The 14,704-nt window shown below is 38.6% G+C and overlaps 1 protein-coding gene across 12 annotated transcripts in view; it reads left to right on the top strand.

Moving 5' to 3' along the window:
• The window catches only part of ZNF644 (zinc finger protein 644), a 124,198-nt gene extending 110,012 nt beyond the window's left edge, over window positions 1-14,186 (top strand). For 6 of the 12 annotated variants that reach the window (XM_072649053.1, XM_072649057.1, XM_072649046.1 and 3 more), the window contains 2 exons: window positions 1,201-1,382; window positions 8,220-14,186. Coding sequence is in view for 3 of the 12 variants with exons in the window: in XM_072649056.1 (XP_072505157.1) it covers window positions 8,220-8,230 (11 nt within the window). In the remaining 9 variants the exon portion in view is untranslated. The remainder of the gene's footprint in view (window positions 1-1,200; window positions 1,383-8,219) is intronic. The other 6 variants (XM_072649049.1, XM_072649048.1, XM_072649056.1 and 3 more) reach the window with 6 other exon arrangements.
• The last annotated feature ends 518 nt before the right edge of the window (window positions 14,187-14,704 follow it).

The following is a 14,704-nucleotide window of genomic DNA, read 5'->3' as shown; positions in this document are numbered from 1 at the left end:
TCTGCCTGCCATTGTAACTTTAACTGTTGATCTGATTTGAATTGGCTGCTTTTAGATAGTAGCCCATTTTTTTCTTTAAAATCCTGAAAGTCACTTTTACTTATTACTCTTTGCTGATTAATCCTTATTTTCCCCTCTTCTGTTACGTTTATGATTTTGCTTGACTTGGACTCTTCTTGCTCACATTACTGTATCTCTATTCAAATGAAAGTAGTTGAGATTGATAGAGGGAAAGACTGCTCCTTGCCCTAAACTGGAAGCATTGTAACCTAAGTTAATCATTCCATAATTTCTATTGGAGTTTGAATTTACCTTCATCCTTAATACAGTTTTTTCCCTCCTGATGCTGGCTAAAGTAAGTCTGCATTTATTTTTATTTCAAACAACGATAAAATCCTGCAGATTTCTTTGGAGGATATTGATAGAGTTGACATGGTTTGTCCTTTATTGAGAGTCTTTTAATAATAATTTGCCATTTATATAATAATTTAAAATATGCAAATTGTTAACATATATATATGTGTATATATATATGTTATCTTATTTCACCCTAATAGGCCACCCTATTAGGTAAGTGCTACTAATGTCTCCATTTTACAGATGAGGAAATTGAGGCTGAGAGAAGTTAAGTGATTTGTTCATTTCCACATAGCTTATAATGTTTGAGGCAGGATTTGAACTCCAGGTCCAATGCTCAAATGACAGGTAAATAAATTTATCTTAGGAATTATTAATCAACATTTAAGGATATTTTAATAGGCTTAATCCACATAACTTCCAATGTTCTCTAATTTCTGTCCCTCTGGGATGGAACAAGGAAACATGATGCTCATTAATAATGGCCTTGAAGACTTTATACTACTCTTAAGTCTCTTCTTAATTCCTCTGCTCCTAAGAAAGATTAAATTCAGTTTCATTCTTAATATCAATAATTTATCTTATCCTTTCAAAATTTGTAATTCATATGTGGTCTAAATGGCAACGCTTAGCTAAACTGAAATTCATTATGATTCAATTAACTTACAGTATCCCATTTCTAAACCATTATGGATTAATGGAAATTTACTTAAATTTAGAATCACATCTATATGTACTTTCACTTTTGATCGATTGTATAACGTTACTTTTTGCCTAACTTTATCAAACATCAGTATTTTTTCAGTGCTGCTTTTCCCTTACTATCCTTTCTACATCTTTTAGGTTTGTATGTTGTAGCTTTGGCCAGATCACTAATAGAAGCTTATGTGCTGTACCCATAGAAAGGTGACTTGCGGCTCTGTTCCTCGTGGATTTTAATGAGAGATAATCAGTTCTGGCCACATTTGTGTCTGCTACACTGGCATTTTTAATAACTTATTCCAACGTAAACTTTATATTAACAGGTATGTGAAATTTCCCTAAGATTTTTTAAAAAAAAACTATATTTTAATATAAATATTTGTAAATGTTAATAATATATTTGTAAATATAATGTAAATAATTCAAATATTTGCAAATAATGTAAATGTTATTATTTTCTACCAATAATAATAATAATAATAATGTTTATGTAGTGTTTTTGTAGCACGAGAAGCAACTTCTTAAAAAAAATAAGAAACCATCCCATTTGGTAGATTTTAAGTAAGTTATTCTCCAGTGATTCAGTATTCCAGTACTCCTAGTTTAAAATGTTTACTTTATAGTAGGGTGTGCTTTCAAACATAGTAATGTACAGTGTTCTCCTTCTCTGCTAGCTTTCCTTTTTGATGAATAGAATTTCATTACATTTTCCTTCTGTCCCATTCAACTTTTTGAGTGAGGAAAGAGCCAGATAACAAACCATGTAGTGTGACTATTGTTTAAGTAGCTAATACAATATTCTATTGTAAAAAGTCTGCAAGTAGATTTTTTAAACACTAGGCTGATAGAAATTAAACATTTGATTCATGATGTTTCTGCCATCTTGAATATTTCATGGCTGATTAATGAATACACTTGAACCATATCAGTCTTCATGTGAAATTAAAGTATTATTAGTCAATTTTTATTTGGAAGGAAGCCAGTTTACATTTACATCCGCCACAAATAACAAGAAATACAATCCACAGTCTTACTGGTAGCCTGACATTATATGCTTAACACCTGGTACATTATTTTAAAAGATGCTTATGATTGAAAATGATTTTTCCTTATATAATGAGTGTTTCATTTCATTATGATGTTGGTAAATTATTGATTTGGTGTAATGCAAGCCTTTAGGATTTATAATTCTAAAAGTAAAGGTGTGGCCATCTTGGAAATATTGCCCACTTGTAGCAAATATAATGAATGATTCTTTTTCCCTTAGACTTCTAAGGACATTCAGCAGTATACTTGGAAAAGACTTGTATGAGGCTTTAATGAATTTACCAGTTTTGTTAGTTTCTTATTTTTTTGAACACTTTGAGATAGACTGAATGAAAAGGATTATATGAGGGCAAAGATTTGCCCCAATTCTTCTTCTTTTAAGGGGCATTTCTAGGATGTCCTTTCTCCACTGGTGGTGTAGGGAGAAACTCCCTTTGTGGGAAATGGCTTTAACTACTTGTCTGTGCTTTCTGTTCAGAATTCTTTGACTCCTATGTGTTACATACAGGTAGAAAACCATCAACTAAAAATGGAATGTTTTTCATTTACTATTAAAGTATAATTTTTCCCTGTCAATGAGAAGTACACAGCTGCAAGAATAGTTCATGTGGTTTAGAAAAAGATGATATTCTATTCTGTGCAGCAGTTAAATAATATCAAAGATGACTACTGTAGAGTGATGATTATTCAGTGAAAAGAAACAGAAAATAACTAGTCTCAGGTAAAGAATTTGGCCCAACTTCTAACCTAGTTTATAAATATAGTATTCAGAATAACACGCCCATTTGAAAATAGAAAATTAATCTACTGCCAGCATAATTTATCTTAATAAAATGCATTTTCTCCATACAACTATTTGTATCTAAAATGGTTGGGATATACCTTTGGCAAGGATAAAAGGCATAACTAGTGGCATATCATATCACTGCATGGAGGCTAGCAATTAGAATGTAGCCAGACAAAATCACAAGGGGGTCTATAAATAAATAAAAGAAAGCCTTAATGTGATTTAAATACCGTGACTGAGTTGTATTCAGTGACAGCCTGGTCACCAAGTACAGTGCGACATCATGCTCTATAGAGATGGATTCCAGCAAAAGACTTCCCCATCAGCCATCTGGCCCCTGACTCTGTAAGTCCAGCTCACTGAATGACAATGTAACCCAGTGGGATGCTCCAAATTTGCTTAAGCATAAGTACATCATCTTCTCATTACAAAAGCCTGAATATGACCCTAAATTTTAGTTACTTGAAATTTCTGAGGTGATTAATAAAAACAAAATAACATCAAGTTACTTCATGTATACCCACAAAGTTCATTGTTCTTGTTTTTTAAGAAATCCAGTCAAACAATTTGATTTAAATATCAATTTTAGCTTAAATTGAGAGGCCAGGGGAGTCCACCTTAAAAATTTACTTTTATATTAAAGGAAAGGAAAAAAAAGGACCAAGCCTACTTGTTTGTCTCTCAGTATTATTAAGAACTCCAACCTAGGTTTTTCAACAAATTCCTAAGCCTCAGAATTTTCCCATTCACTAGATCTTAGAAAATGAGTAACTTTTCCCCTCTCCCTGCCTTTTTTGGTCATCTTCCAGAAGTTTCAGACAACATTGCATAATAAAGGTAAAGAATCTTAATTGTATTTCTTTTGATAACATCAGCCAATCTTCCTAAATCCTTTTGAAAGGTGTTGTTTCTTAGTTTTTCCTTGTCATTTGTCAACTATTTTTTTGTTTCCACAAGGACATACATTACTAGATGTGAGTTTATTAGTAAAAAGAAAAACATGCTAGTACATTTCCTCTTTACTTAACCTTTGGCATTATATAGTGTATAGTTTCTTAGCTGCTGTTAAGCAACTTGGTGAAATTATTTTATATGGTTATGTCTAAAAGTGTGCTAGAGCTAACTTGTACTTACTGAGCAGAGCTGATTGTTGAATTTTTAGTATGGCTGTTTACACTTTGGAAATCAGCAGACTAGTTTATTGTGAAGGAGTGTACCGGAGCCTACTCTTAGTGGCCTAGGAGAGCTGATGGTTAAAATCTCATCATGATATTGCCCCTTGGAAATGAGCAAACTATAAATCAGTTTGATTTATTTTTTTTTAAATGTCTTGACTTAACGTAATGGAGAAAATCAATAATAGAGATGAAATTTAAAATGCATCTCCTCCATGCATGTAGATTGATGTGTATTTTATTTTTGCCAGCACACCCCTGATTGTAACAGAAGTTTCCTAAAAGATAATTCCTTAGCAGCTTTCTAGGAATTCTCAAGCATACTTGATGCTCTTTCTGACATAAATACTAGAAGACTAATACATGGAACTTGGGTTGGAAAATTAAACTTTAAAAACTCTTGCTCACTAATTGAATATGAAGAAGCGATAAATATATCGAGGTAAAATCAGAAAATTTGGAGGATATCTGTGAAAGATATAAGAAAATCTAAAAGCATTCTCTAAATACAGGCACAAAATAAGAAAAAAGAAAAGGAATATGCTTGCCCTTTAAAAAATAGTAATGAAAAAATGAGGATGCTATGAAACAGTTATTTCAAATATCCTTTTCTTAAGCTTCATTTTTAGGGTGATTTAGCACATGGGATTAGAGAGTAAGAAACTTGAAGGATGATAACTAAATTGCTGGTGAAGAGTGTACTTGTTCCAGACTTGTGAAAGTAGACCTCTAGCCTATTTCATTTGGCTAGAGATTTTCAAGACTATGGATTTTGATGACTTTTCTAACTTTTTGTTGAAGGAATTAATAACACAGATTGTTGCACAACAACTAATTGTCAATTTCGAGAGTTCATGAAATGACTAAAGACAAAAGTAAATTATTTTCTCTTAAGTTTTAAAAGCCTGGAAACTCAGGTCTTGAACTTTATCTGGGAAAATTGTAGGTTAAAAAAATCATTTGTAAACATCTAGAAGAAAGGGTAATATATACTAATACTTGTATTTGTAAAGATTGAGGTCTGTTGTCAGTCTAATAGTAGGCTATATGACACTATCTAGAATATATCACACACAAATATATGAATGGGTCATTATACAGAAGATGATGATCAGCTGTTCTCCCTTCCTCCAGTGGTCCAAACAATGGAACATGGGCATTAATTATAGCATGAGGTATTTGGGCTACATATGAGGAATAATAATGTTAATTGAAAATGGTTTACTATGAGCATCTTATTCTATGGTGGTCCCTTAAAAAAAAAAAAAACCAATGTAATCCTTTGCCACATTTATGGAACACCCGTTATATGCAAAGAAGCACAGAAATAGCTGCAGGGATTGACAGGAATTCAGAGTGAGACTACCCCTCTGGTAGCTAAAGAGAATAATAGACACATGCATGTGTGTTTATGCATGTAAATGTGAAACATACATCACATGCATACATACATATATCATAAATCTAAGTGACAGGAAAAGAGAAATGCAACCAAAAAAAGATTTTAACTAGTAAGACTCAAGAAATCATTCCATCATGCCAACAGCTTTTAGACTATTAGAGGTTTTTCTTTCTAATTCTTGCCATTCCACACAATTTTGAATCAAATCTGATTCCCCTTGGCATCTTCTAGCTAGATCATCCTGGAGAGAGTTTTCAAACATTTGGCATCTGTGCTGTATTTTTGATCAATGTATTTGTCTTTCTCAGAGCAGCCTTCTACTTCCAAATGATGAGACAGGATTTGGAGTTTCTCTGAAAACCCTGGGGCATCAGAGCAATGCTAGTGAGAGCTCTGTGCTTAGGAACTAGTGACCTTCCCTGGCAAAGCTCAAGCCAGTGATTCTGATTGATTTAATAGTAAGGATAGTCCCATTGTTTGACTAAGTCAGTGGAATACTTGTTCCTGAATTTCATTCAGATGAGCTGAAAAGGATCCATCCCTTCTCGTGTCTTTAGCTATAAGAAAAAACGAAAATATGAGTGCAGTAAGAGAGCACAGTTGCATGTCAGTTTTGGCCACTGTACCGCAGTTAAAGGACTGTACTGCTCTGCTCATTGTCATCACTTTTAAGAAACTGGCGATGTATAGCTTTTGCCTTCAAACATGTGAAGTGCTGTTTGGAGAATTAGGCTCATTCTCCTTAGCTTTAAGGGGCAAATAGGTAAAAGTTAAAAAGAAGGCAGAATTTTTCATACAGTATAACAAAGAACTCCTTAACAGAGCTGTCCAAAATGGAAATGGCTGCCCTTGAGTGCTAATGCATTCTCAGGGATTGTATTGTTTAAAGCTGCCTACGCAACCTCTTCTTCAAGGATGTTGTTGAGAGAGAATCGTGTTTCAGATCAGTGCTGGGCTGGTTTATCTCCTGTTTTCTTTTCAGCTGTGAGGTTCTTGATCTTTTGATTATAGTTCTCATCACCAAATAATTATTCTTAGTCTGCCTTCCCCACCTCTTCGTTCTAGGTGTTACTCTAGGTGTTACGTATACATACAGATCTACTTTTTTGTCCTTGGTGGAGAGGGGGAAAGGGAAGGAGAAATTCCTGATTGTAAATACTTTTTATCTGTGTCCTATCATATAATTCGCCTATTATATAATTTGTATTTGAATCTAGCTGGACCCCAGTGGTTCCTGTAAAGAGAACTAAATGGAGATCTATTAAGTCTCAAAAGAGTAATGCAGAGTAAAAAGAAACCTGTTTTTTCTAGGGAAACAGACACCAAATTGAGTCATTAGAAGATGTGGGCTGGAAGCTTATTCTGATATTTAGGTATTTCACAATATAAGTAAGAAACACTTATTTGCTGTGACATAAATTAGGCAATAAGGATTAACTAGGATGAATATGTAAAATTTAGGGAAACATTGGAAGATTTATATAAACTGAGATGGAATGGAATAAGCAAAAGCAGAAAAATAATACATGTTACTGAAGTAAAATCCATAATTGAACTGATTCTTCGTAAGGCAGAATGTTATGTACTTTACCAAGTGAGGTCTCTGTGTTGGATATTATTGCTTAAATGGTTTTGTTACGAAGGGGAATTCAGGTCTGAAAGAGAAGGAACAGAATAGGGAAGAATGAGTATATTTTCAGAAAAACCTGCCGTGTAAAAATAAAAACATCAATAATTTCCAAGTCAGTAATGGATGGAGAAACACCTTTTCCAGAAGAATTATGTATTGCAGCACAGCGCCCCCCAATGTTTAACATCACTGCTGGTCTACCTTGATTGAGCTTCTGTTCACCATATTTATCTAGTTCCAATATTTTGTAAGTAGTCCCTCCTTCACCCCCTTGAAAATTATTCCAGTGAGTATTGAGTGACATAAGCAACAGAGTATAGTGGAAAGACTTCTACACTTGAAGTTGATACCAGGTTTCAAATCTTTTCTTCTGTAATTTATTCCTTGTATAGTCAAGGATAAGTCATTTAACCTCTTTCTCTCTCTAGTTTCCTTTTCTGTAAAATAAGGAATGATCATAGAACTTGCTTCACTATATTTCTGTGATTGCCAAATGACCTGATGTTTGTAAAGTACGTTGTAAGTCTTTGAAAGCTCATGTACATGATGACTATGTTCTACAATCCCAAGAAGCTTATATGCTATAAAGAGGACAAAATGATATCAACTTTACCATTGACAGAACTTTAAGCCATGTGCAATGACCCTGGCCATCCGAGAGTTTATAAATAGACAAACAGTTTTTAGTCTGTGTCTCTTTGGATGTCTTTAGAGGTAACAGCACTGTTTCTTCTTCAGTGCTAGGAAAGCCCACCAAACCTTGGAGAAAAGTAATGGATTCTTTGGACACCCCAACCAAGTTGCAAGAGATGCCACTTCTCGATTTCAGAGTGTGGATCAAGGAGGATCATTTATTTGTTGAGCCATTCAAAATACTTTTAATAAATGCCTACTTTTAGGCTATTACCATGAGAGTATACAGGAGCAATTCCTTCCCTCAGGGAACTTAAAATCTAAAGAGAAGCTTCCCACTTAATCACATGGTAGTACCAGTACTTGGGTTCCTATCACACTGATAAAGTGGTCAGAAACTCTGATGTTACATGGCAGTTAGCAGAAGAAGTTCTCTTCTAAACTGAGGCTTTAGGCCATATACTTGTTTTTCTTGTCTTTATACAGGTGGTGTTTGAAAGCCCAAGGAGCATCAGAATTGGCCGTCTAGTTCTCAGGAACTATGTGTGAAACCTAAAGGGGTAAGTGAACACAAACACACTGGAGTGTTTGTGTGCCATAAGATTCTCAGGTTCATTATGGGAACCCTAATCATTCTGCCTTAATGCCCACACTTTTCATACATAGCTTACTTTCATTGTCAATAAAGTAGTAGACTTATTTCCTTGAGCAGTACATCCATATTCCTGATACCGTATATTCCCCTGAGCTTAGAATAGTAGTGGAATTTTTATTGGCAGTGTTAGTGCAGAGACATAAAACGCTTAGACCACATAGTGTGCAACTACTATTGAGGGACATACCAGTGAACCTGTGGATCCCAGCGGCTACAACAGCTTCCTTATTCTCTAGTTGATAGAGTGTGGTAAATAGTAGGCTTTCAGTTATAAATGATGTTGTCTAAAATGTTCTCAGTAAGGTGATCATTAGGTCTGTTGCTTAGATTCTATCTTCATTCTAATCCATGCTGCTAAACAAGAAAATACGTATGGTTTCAGAACTAATGGGTGATAATGAAATCTCTTCCATTCACATAATGCTTTTGTTAAGAGCCTCATGCAAGTGTCACCCTAATGAAACTGCTCAGGAAGTTTTATGGCAGGGTATCTATTGAGTACTTGGTGTGATCCTTGGTCGTTGCAGACTTATAGAAGGTGTCAGATGTAAATCCTAGTTTGATTAAGGAGTCAGCTAAAGGTGAAAGAGGCCATATTTGTTTTCTGGCAGCAGCACTTCTGGCTAGCTTCTCCCTCATGTAAACTTTCCTAAAATGGTTAACAGCTAATGGCCACTAGATGGCATTATATAGAACATAAAAGGAAAGCATTTTGGTGCATTTAAGTCTTCTAGAAGCTTTCTGCTTTCATCCTGGTCTAAATATTCCTTTTTAATCATCCATGATCAGTGTACCTTAGGGAGACAGTGCCAGGAGTGTCACCAAAAAAAAAAAAAAAACCATGTTTTATTTCTAGTGGTAGATATAGCATTTTTAGGTTTATAAATGTTCTGCAGTTAATATTGGCTCAGCAAGGAAGGAACATGGGCTTCTGTGAGAGCAAAAGGAAAATGAATACAAAGGGGGGAAACTAGGCTAGGAAAAAAATGCCTCAGTGCTGAAATTTCTAAAGTTTCATTTCTGAAAGGAAAGAAACGAAGACCAAGACAGATGCAAGTAGAAGAAAACAGTTTCTCAAAATATGAAGCTTTTTAACAGAGAGAGCTTGACCTCACACCCAGCATCATTTTCAGTTCAAGCTAGATACAATGGCTAGCCAGCACAAAGGTGAAGATTGCAGTCAGCTCTTAATTATCTGCAGCATACCCTTGGGCTGCATAATCCAAATCATCTGATAATGTAAAAGGCTTTTATGTTGTCAAATTAGTTACAAGTGATTTATCTAGTAGACTTTCTTTAAATTCTAGGGAGAGCCTTTTAAACCCTAACCATTAAAGAGAAGGTGAGAATCAAATTTGAAATTTTAGAGATTTATTCACATCTACTTGTAAGATGATGTTTTACATCTGCCTAAAAGCAAAGTTAACACTTTGTTCACACATTTTCAGTGATGTTTCTGATATCCAAAAACTATCATGAGGCTGATTGTGGTATCTCACTTACTAACAAGACCCTTAAGCAAAATCTTCCTGAACTGTCTGCTAACAAACAACTCAGTTGCAGTGTTGCTCTGAGCAAAAATGTGATTTATGATATGGAAAATAAATCTTTGAATAGTAGAATTTTAGAGCTGGAAGGAAACTTTAGGGCTCTAGAACAATAACTATATAAAGCATGAATCCCATCTGCATCTCCAGTATCAACAAGTTGTTACCTAGCACTTAGTGCATTTACAAACTCAAATTCTCCCTTCCCTACTCCTGCCCCCATTTAAAATTATCTGTTTGTTAGGAGGGTTTTCTTCTAGCGAATCTATATCCTGTAATTTCTATGCCAAATAGAACAAATCTAATTCACCTTCTTCATAATATCCCTGCAGGTATTTGAAGAAGAGAAACCTGGTTAGCCATCATCAGCAATTCATTCAGTTGATCATCACATAGAGTGGCTTGAAGCTCTTTTGCCATCTCGGTCATCGTGCTCTAGACACAGTAGCCATGGTGTAGTCTGTGTGATGGCCAGAACCGGATATGGTTTCCAAGTGTAGTGTGATCAGGGTAGAGTGCAGCAGAATGACTTTTTTGTGTTAGGATATCATAAGATAACATGGTAGTTTTGCCCTCCACATCATATTGATGACAAGCTTGAAAGTGTGCGTGTCTGTGTCTGTGTAGGATGTTACATTAATAGTGGTTATGTTTTATCTTCTTAGCCTCAGCCCAGTAGTTCAGCTCATCAAGATCTTTTTGGACTCCAGTTCTTGTTGGGGTTGGAAGCTCAATTCCGTGTGGACAGTCTCGGGCGGGTCTAAATCTTAGAGCTCTCACGAGACCCCCCCCAGGAAACGGCTGGGAATCGAGGTGAACCAAGCTATCTCGTGTATTTCCGCCTCTTCCCGTGAGAAACGTGATGGGAGAGAGATCTCCCCGCCCTCGAGATTGTCCCGGATTGGAGCACACCTAGTTACCTAACAGCACGGTATTTAGATGCAAACTATGCTGCTGGAGAGTTAAGTAGGATCAGGGAAGCCTGAAAGCTCTCTTAGCATGTGAGGAGCCAAAGAGGACACAAGGCTCCGCTTTTCTTCTTCTCCTTCTCTCCCCTCCCCCTCTCTCCCCGCTTGTACTTCTACTTCCAATCTCTTATTGTAAGATCTTTGCCTCCTTGGGAGATTCTTATATCCCTCCTAAGGAAGAAATCCCCTGCACTTGTAACTGAATCCCTGAAATAAAGCTCAACCCTTGTTCGACTCTGGAACGTCCTTTCTCTCATATGAGCATCCGGTTTTGGCCAGCCGAAGACCTCGGGAGCTGAGGTAAGAAGACTCGGGTAGCCCACAGGCCTCTAGGCCTGGCAGGTGGTGTCTCCGAACAGAGGACAGACGCGGATTCCTGGGTGTTTGGGAGAACACCCGGAAGGGGCTGTGAAAGAAGCGAGTCCCGAATCCTAGATTCGGAAGGAGAGAAAGAGTGAGAGAAGCTTCCCACACCCCTGGGAAAAGGGCAGAGATGGGGAATCTAATGCCAGTAACAAAGCCAGAGGAACAGGAGGTCTGGGCTGAGATACTTCACAGGGAATGCAGGGAGGCGGGGGTCACTATAGAGTTAGATGACCTCCGAGAATTTTGTAAAAGGATTTGGAAAGTTTCTCCTTGGCTCAAGCAGACAGGAATATCAAGAGAAAAATGGGGAGCGGTCGGAGAGCAAATGACTGCATATGAGCAACAGTACCCTGGGGAGCTGGAGGATTTAGATTTCCGGATATACGGTGTAATTAAGACTCTTTTGGAAGGACTGGAGAGGCCAGGGCGGGATTGGAATGAGAGTGGAAGCGGGGAGAGGGGAGGGACGGAGGACCCAGGCAAGCAGAAAGTTAAGCGGAAAGTTAAGGAGCGTAAAGAAAAAATAGGTTCGGAGCTCCATCTAGCGGATGGAAAAGGCGAGGCAGGGGAGAACGTACCGTGCGTTCCCTCTGTGCCTCCTCATAACCTGCTCCATTCGTCAGACAGTTCAGGGCCACAGTCCAGTTTGGAAAAAGGAATAAGAAAGGCTATAGAGAATGGAGAAGACGTAGGGACATTTCCTGTGCTAGAAATAGCGGACCCCAGTCTCCCCGGTGGGGTTCGAAGGAGCCACGTACCCTTAGAGTGGAAGAGAGTGGCGACCCTTAAAGAGGTTTGTACCAAGCACGGCCCTAATTCACCCTTTGTTATGGCCATGCTTGAAACTCTCAGTGGTCAGTTCGTTCTGACTCATAATGACTGGAAGAGCTTAGCCAGAGCCTGCCTTACCCCTGAGCAGAAAGAAATAAGTACAGGGAGGGGCCAGGATCAGCTTCCCATAGCTATTGCCCTTCCCTTAAAGCACTCAGTTCAAATCCAGTTACTAAAGGAAATAGGACAGAATAGACCTGAGTGTACAATCTGGCTCAATGGAATTCCCATGACTGGCCTCCTTGATACTGGAGCAGATAGGACCTGCCTTAGCGGTCGCTCAGTACCCCGGCACTGGAAGCTCAAAGAAAGCCAGAGACCAGTGTGGGGAATAGGAGGGTGCCAAAATACCTTAGAGACAATGCACCCAGTAAAGTGGGAGGCAGAGGATCGCCAAGGGACCGTATGGCCGTTGGTGATTCCAGGACTTAGTTTTAACATCTGGGGCAGGGACATTATGAGCCGCCTCGGGATGAAGCTATCAAATTTTTAGTAAGGGCCATTGCTGTTGCACTGGAGTCCCCACCCTTGAATTGGAAGTCAGACACCCCGATTTGGGTGGAGCAGTGGCCTCTGACTTCAGAAAAACTCCAGGCATTACAAATATTGGTTAAGGAGCAATTTGAAAAAGGAAATATAGAGCCATCACAGTCACCCTGGAATGCTCCTGTGTTTGTTATAAAGAAAAAATCCAGGAAAGTCAGGTTCCTTACAGATGTTAATCAAGCATTTGTAAGTACCTGGCAGCAGCTATACCAAAATAAACAGCCACTATGCATTCTTATCAATTTCACCTTAAAGGCGATTCTCGCTAAACAAAAGAGGGGGAGATTAAGAGGCCTAATACAATCAGAGCTAAGAAAAAGAGGCCTAATACAATCACAGCTTGATACAGCTGTCTCAAAAGGCTCACATACTACTCCAGCTATGAGACATTTTAAGATACTAATATGGGGTCGAGGGTATGTTTGTGTCTCCACAGGAAAAGGGAATGCGTGGATTCCCATTAGAAGGATCCGTAAGTGGGAACCGATGTCGGAGACGACGGAGACGCAGGAGGCGGAGACCCCGGAGAGCCCGGAGACCCCGGAGAAGGATCATGCACCACCTGAGTCTGCTGCTAACAGCTTTAACCCTGCTGCCCAGAGAGGAAGCAGCACTCATCCCAACATTGCTGCCCATTCCATCTAGGCATCTTTTTCAGCGGCTGAAGGAGGACTTTGATATCACAAACCCAGGACACTTGGGGGGGGGAGGAGATGACCAACTTTTCGCCTGAATACCACAGGCTTGGCCGTTGAGATCCATTTGCATGACTGAGGGGGTGGTGATGTGTAAGGCGCCAGCACTAGCTGCTTCCCTAGAATATGCTTTGGAATTAGTGATTGCCCTTTCTCTTGCTGTAACTCAGCCATTTAGTTTCATCTTTGTTTTATTTGATGCCTCCCTTTGTCAGTTGTGCTAGCTGCAGATTTCTGTGTAAATGAAGTCTTGTTGTAGGGTACTCATATGCTAAAGGCCTTCCTAATCCACTCAGCCTCCAGCCACTGTTTGCTCTAGAACCATGTGCGTGCTGTGCAAAACAAAGAAGGGGAGATGTTGGGGTTGGAAGCTCAATTCCGTGTGGACAGTCTCGGGCGGGTCTAAATCTTAGAGCTCTCACGAGACCCCCCCCCAGGAAACGGCTGGGAATCGAGGTGAACCAAGCTATCTCGTGTATTTCCGCCTCTTCCCGTGAGAAACGTGATGGGAGAGAGATCTCCCCGCCCTCGAGATTGTCCCGGATTGGAGCACACCTAGTTACCTAACAGCATGGTATTTGGATGCAAACTATGCTTCTGGAGAGTTAAGTAGGATCAGGGAAGCTTGAAAGCTCTCTTAGCACGTGAGGAGCCAAAGAGGACACAAGGCTCCGCTTTTCTTCTTCTCCTTCTCTCCCCTCCCCCTCTCTCCCCGCTTGTACTTCTACTTCCAATCTCTTATTGTAAGATCTTTGCCTCCTTGGGAGATTCTTATATCCCTCCTAAGGAAGAAATCCCCTGCACTTGTAACTGAATCCCTGAAATAAAGCTCAACCCTTGTTCGACTCTGGAACGTCCTTTCTCTCATATGAGCATCCGGTTTTGGCCAGCCGAAGACCTCGGGAGCTGAGGTAAGAAGACTCGGGTAGCCCACAGGCCTCTAGGCCTGGCAAGTTCTATCATCCATTTCCTCAGCTTCATGACATTTCTGCTTTCTTCAAAGCCATTGATACATGTATCTGTCCAGAGTCAAGGACAGGCCTATGCCACTCCACTAGATATTTCTCCACATTGACTGTGATCCATTAATCAGTCATCTAATGTGTTCCGAAATCACCTCAGTACTATCTTCCAAACCAAATGCCCCTTTTGTCAGTGAAGATAGCATGAGAGACAAAGCCCAAGAGTGATAGAAGATAGAAACAATAGTACAACATAAACTGAAATATTTATAGGAGTACACTTTATGGTAACAACTGCAAACAAAGTAAGTATTCATTGTTTCAGAATGGCTGAAAAAAATTGGAAAATTTCTTAAATGCCGATGTAATTTTGAATATTGTGCAAAATGAAGTGATGATGA

The sequence above is a fragment of the Notamacropus eugenii genome, chromosome 2 (assembly GCF_028372415.1).
Source record: "Notamacropus eugenii isolate mMacEug1 chromosome 2, mMacEug1.pri_v2, whole genome shotgun sequence".
Classification (NCBI taxonomy): domain Eukaryota; kingdom Metazoa; phylum Chordata; class Mammalia; order Diprotodontia; family Macropodidae; genus Notamacropus; species Notamacropus eugenii.
This window is presented reverse-complemented; position numbering and strand designations above follow the sequence as displayed.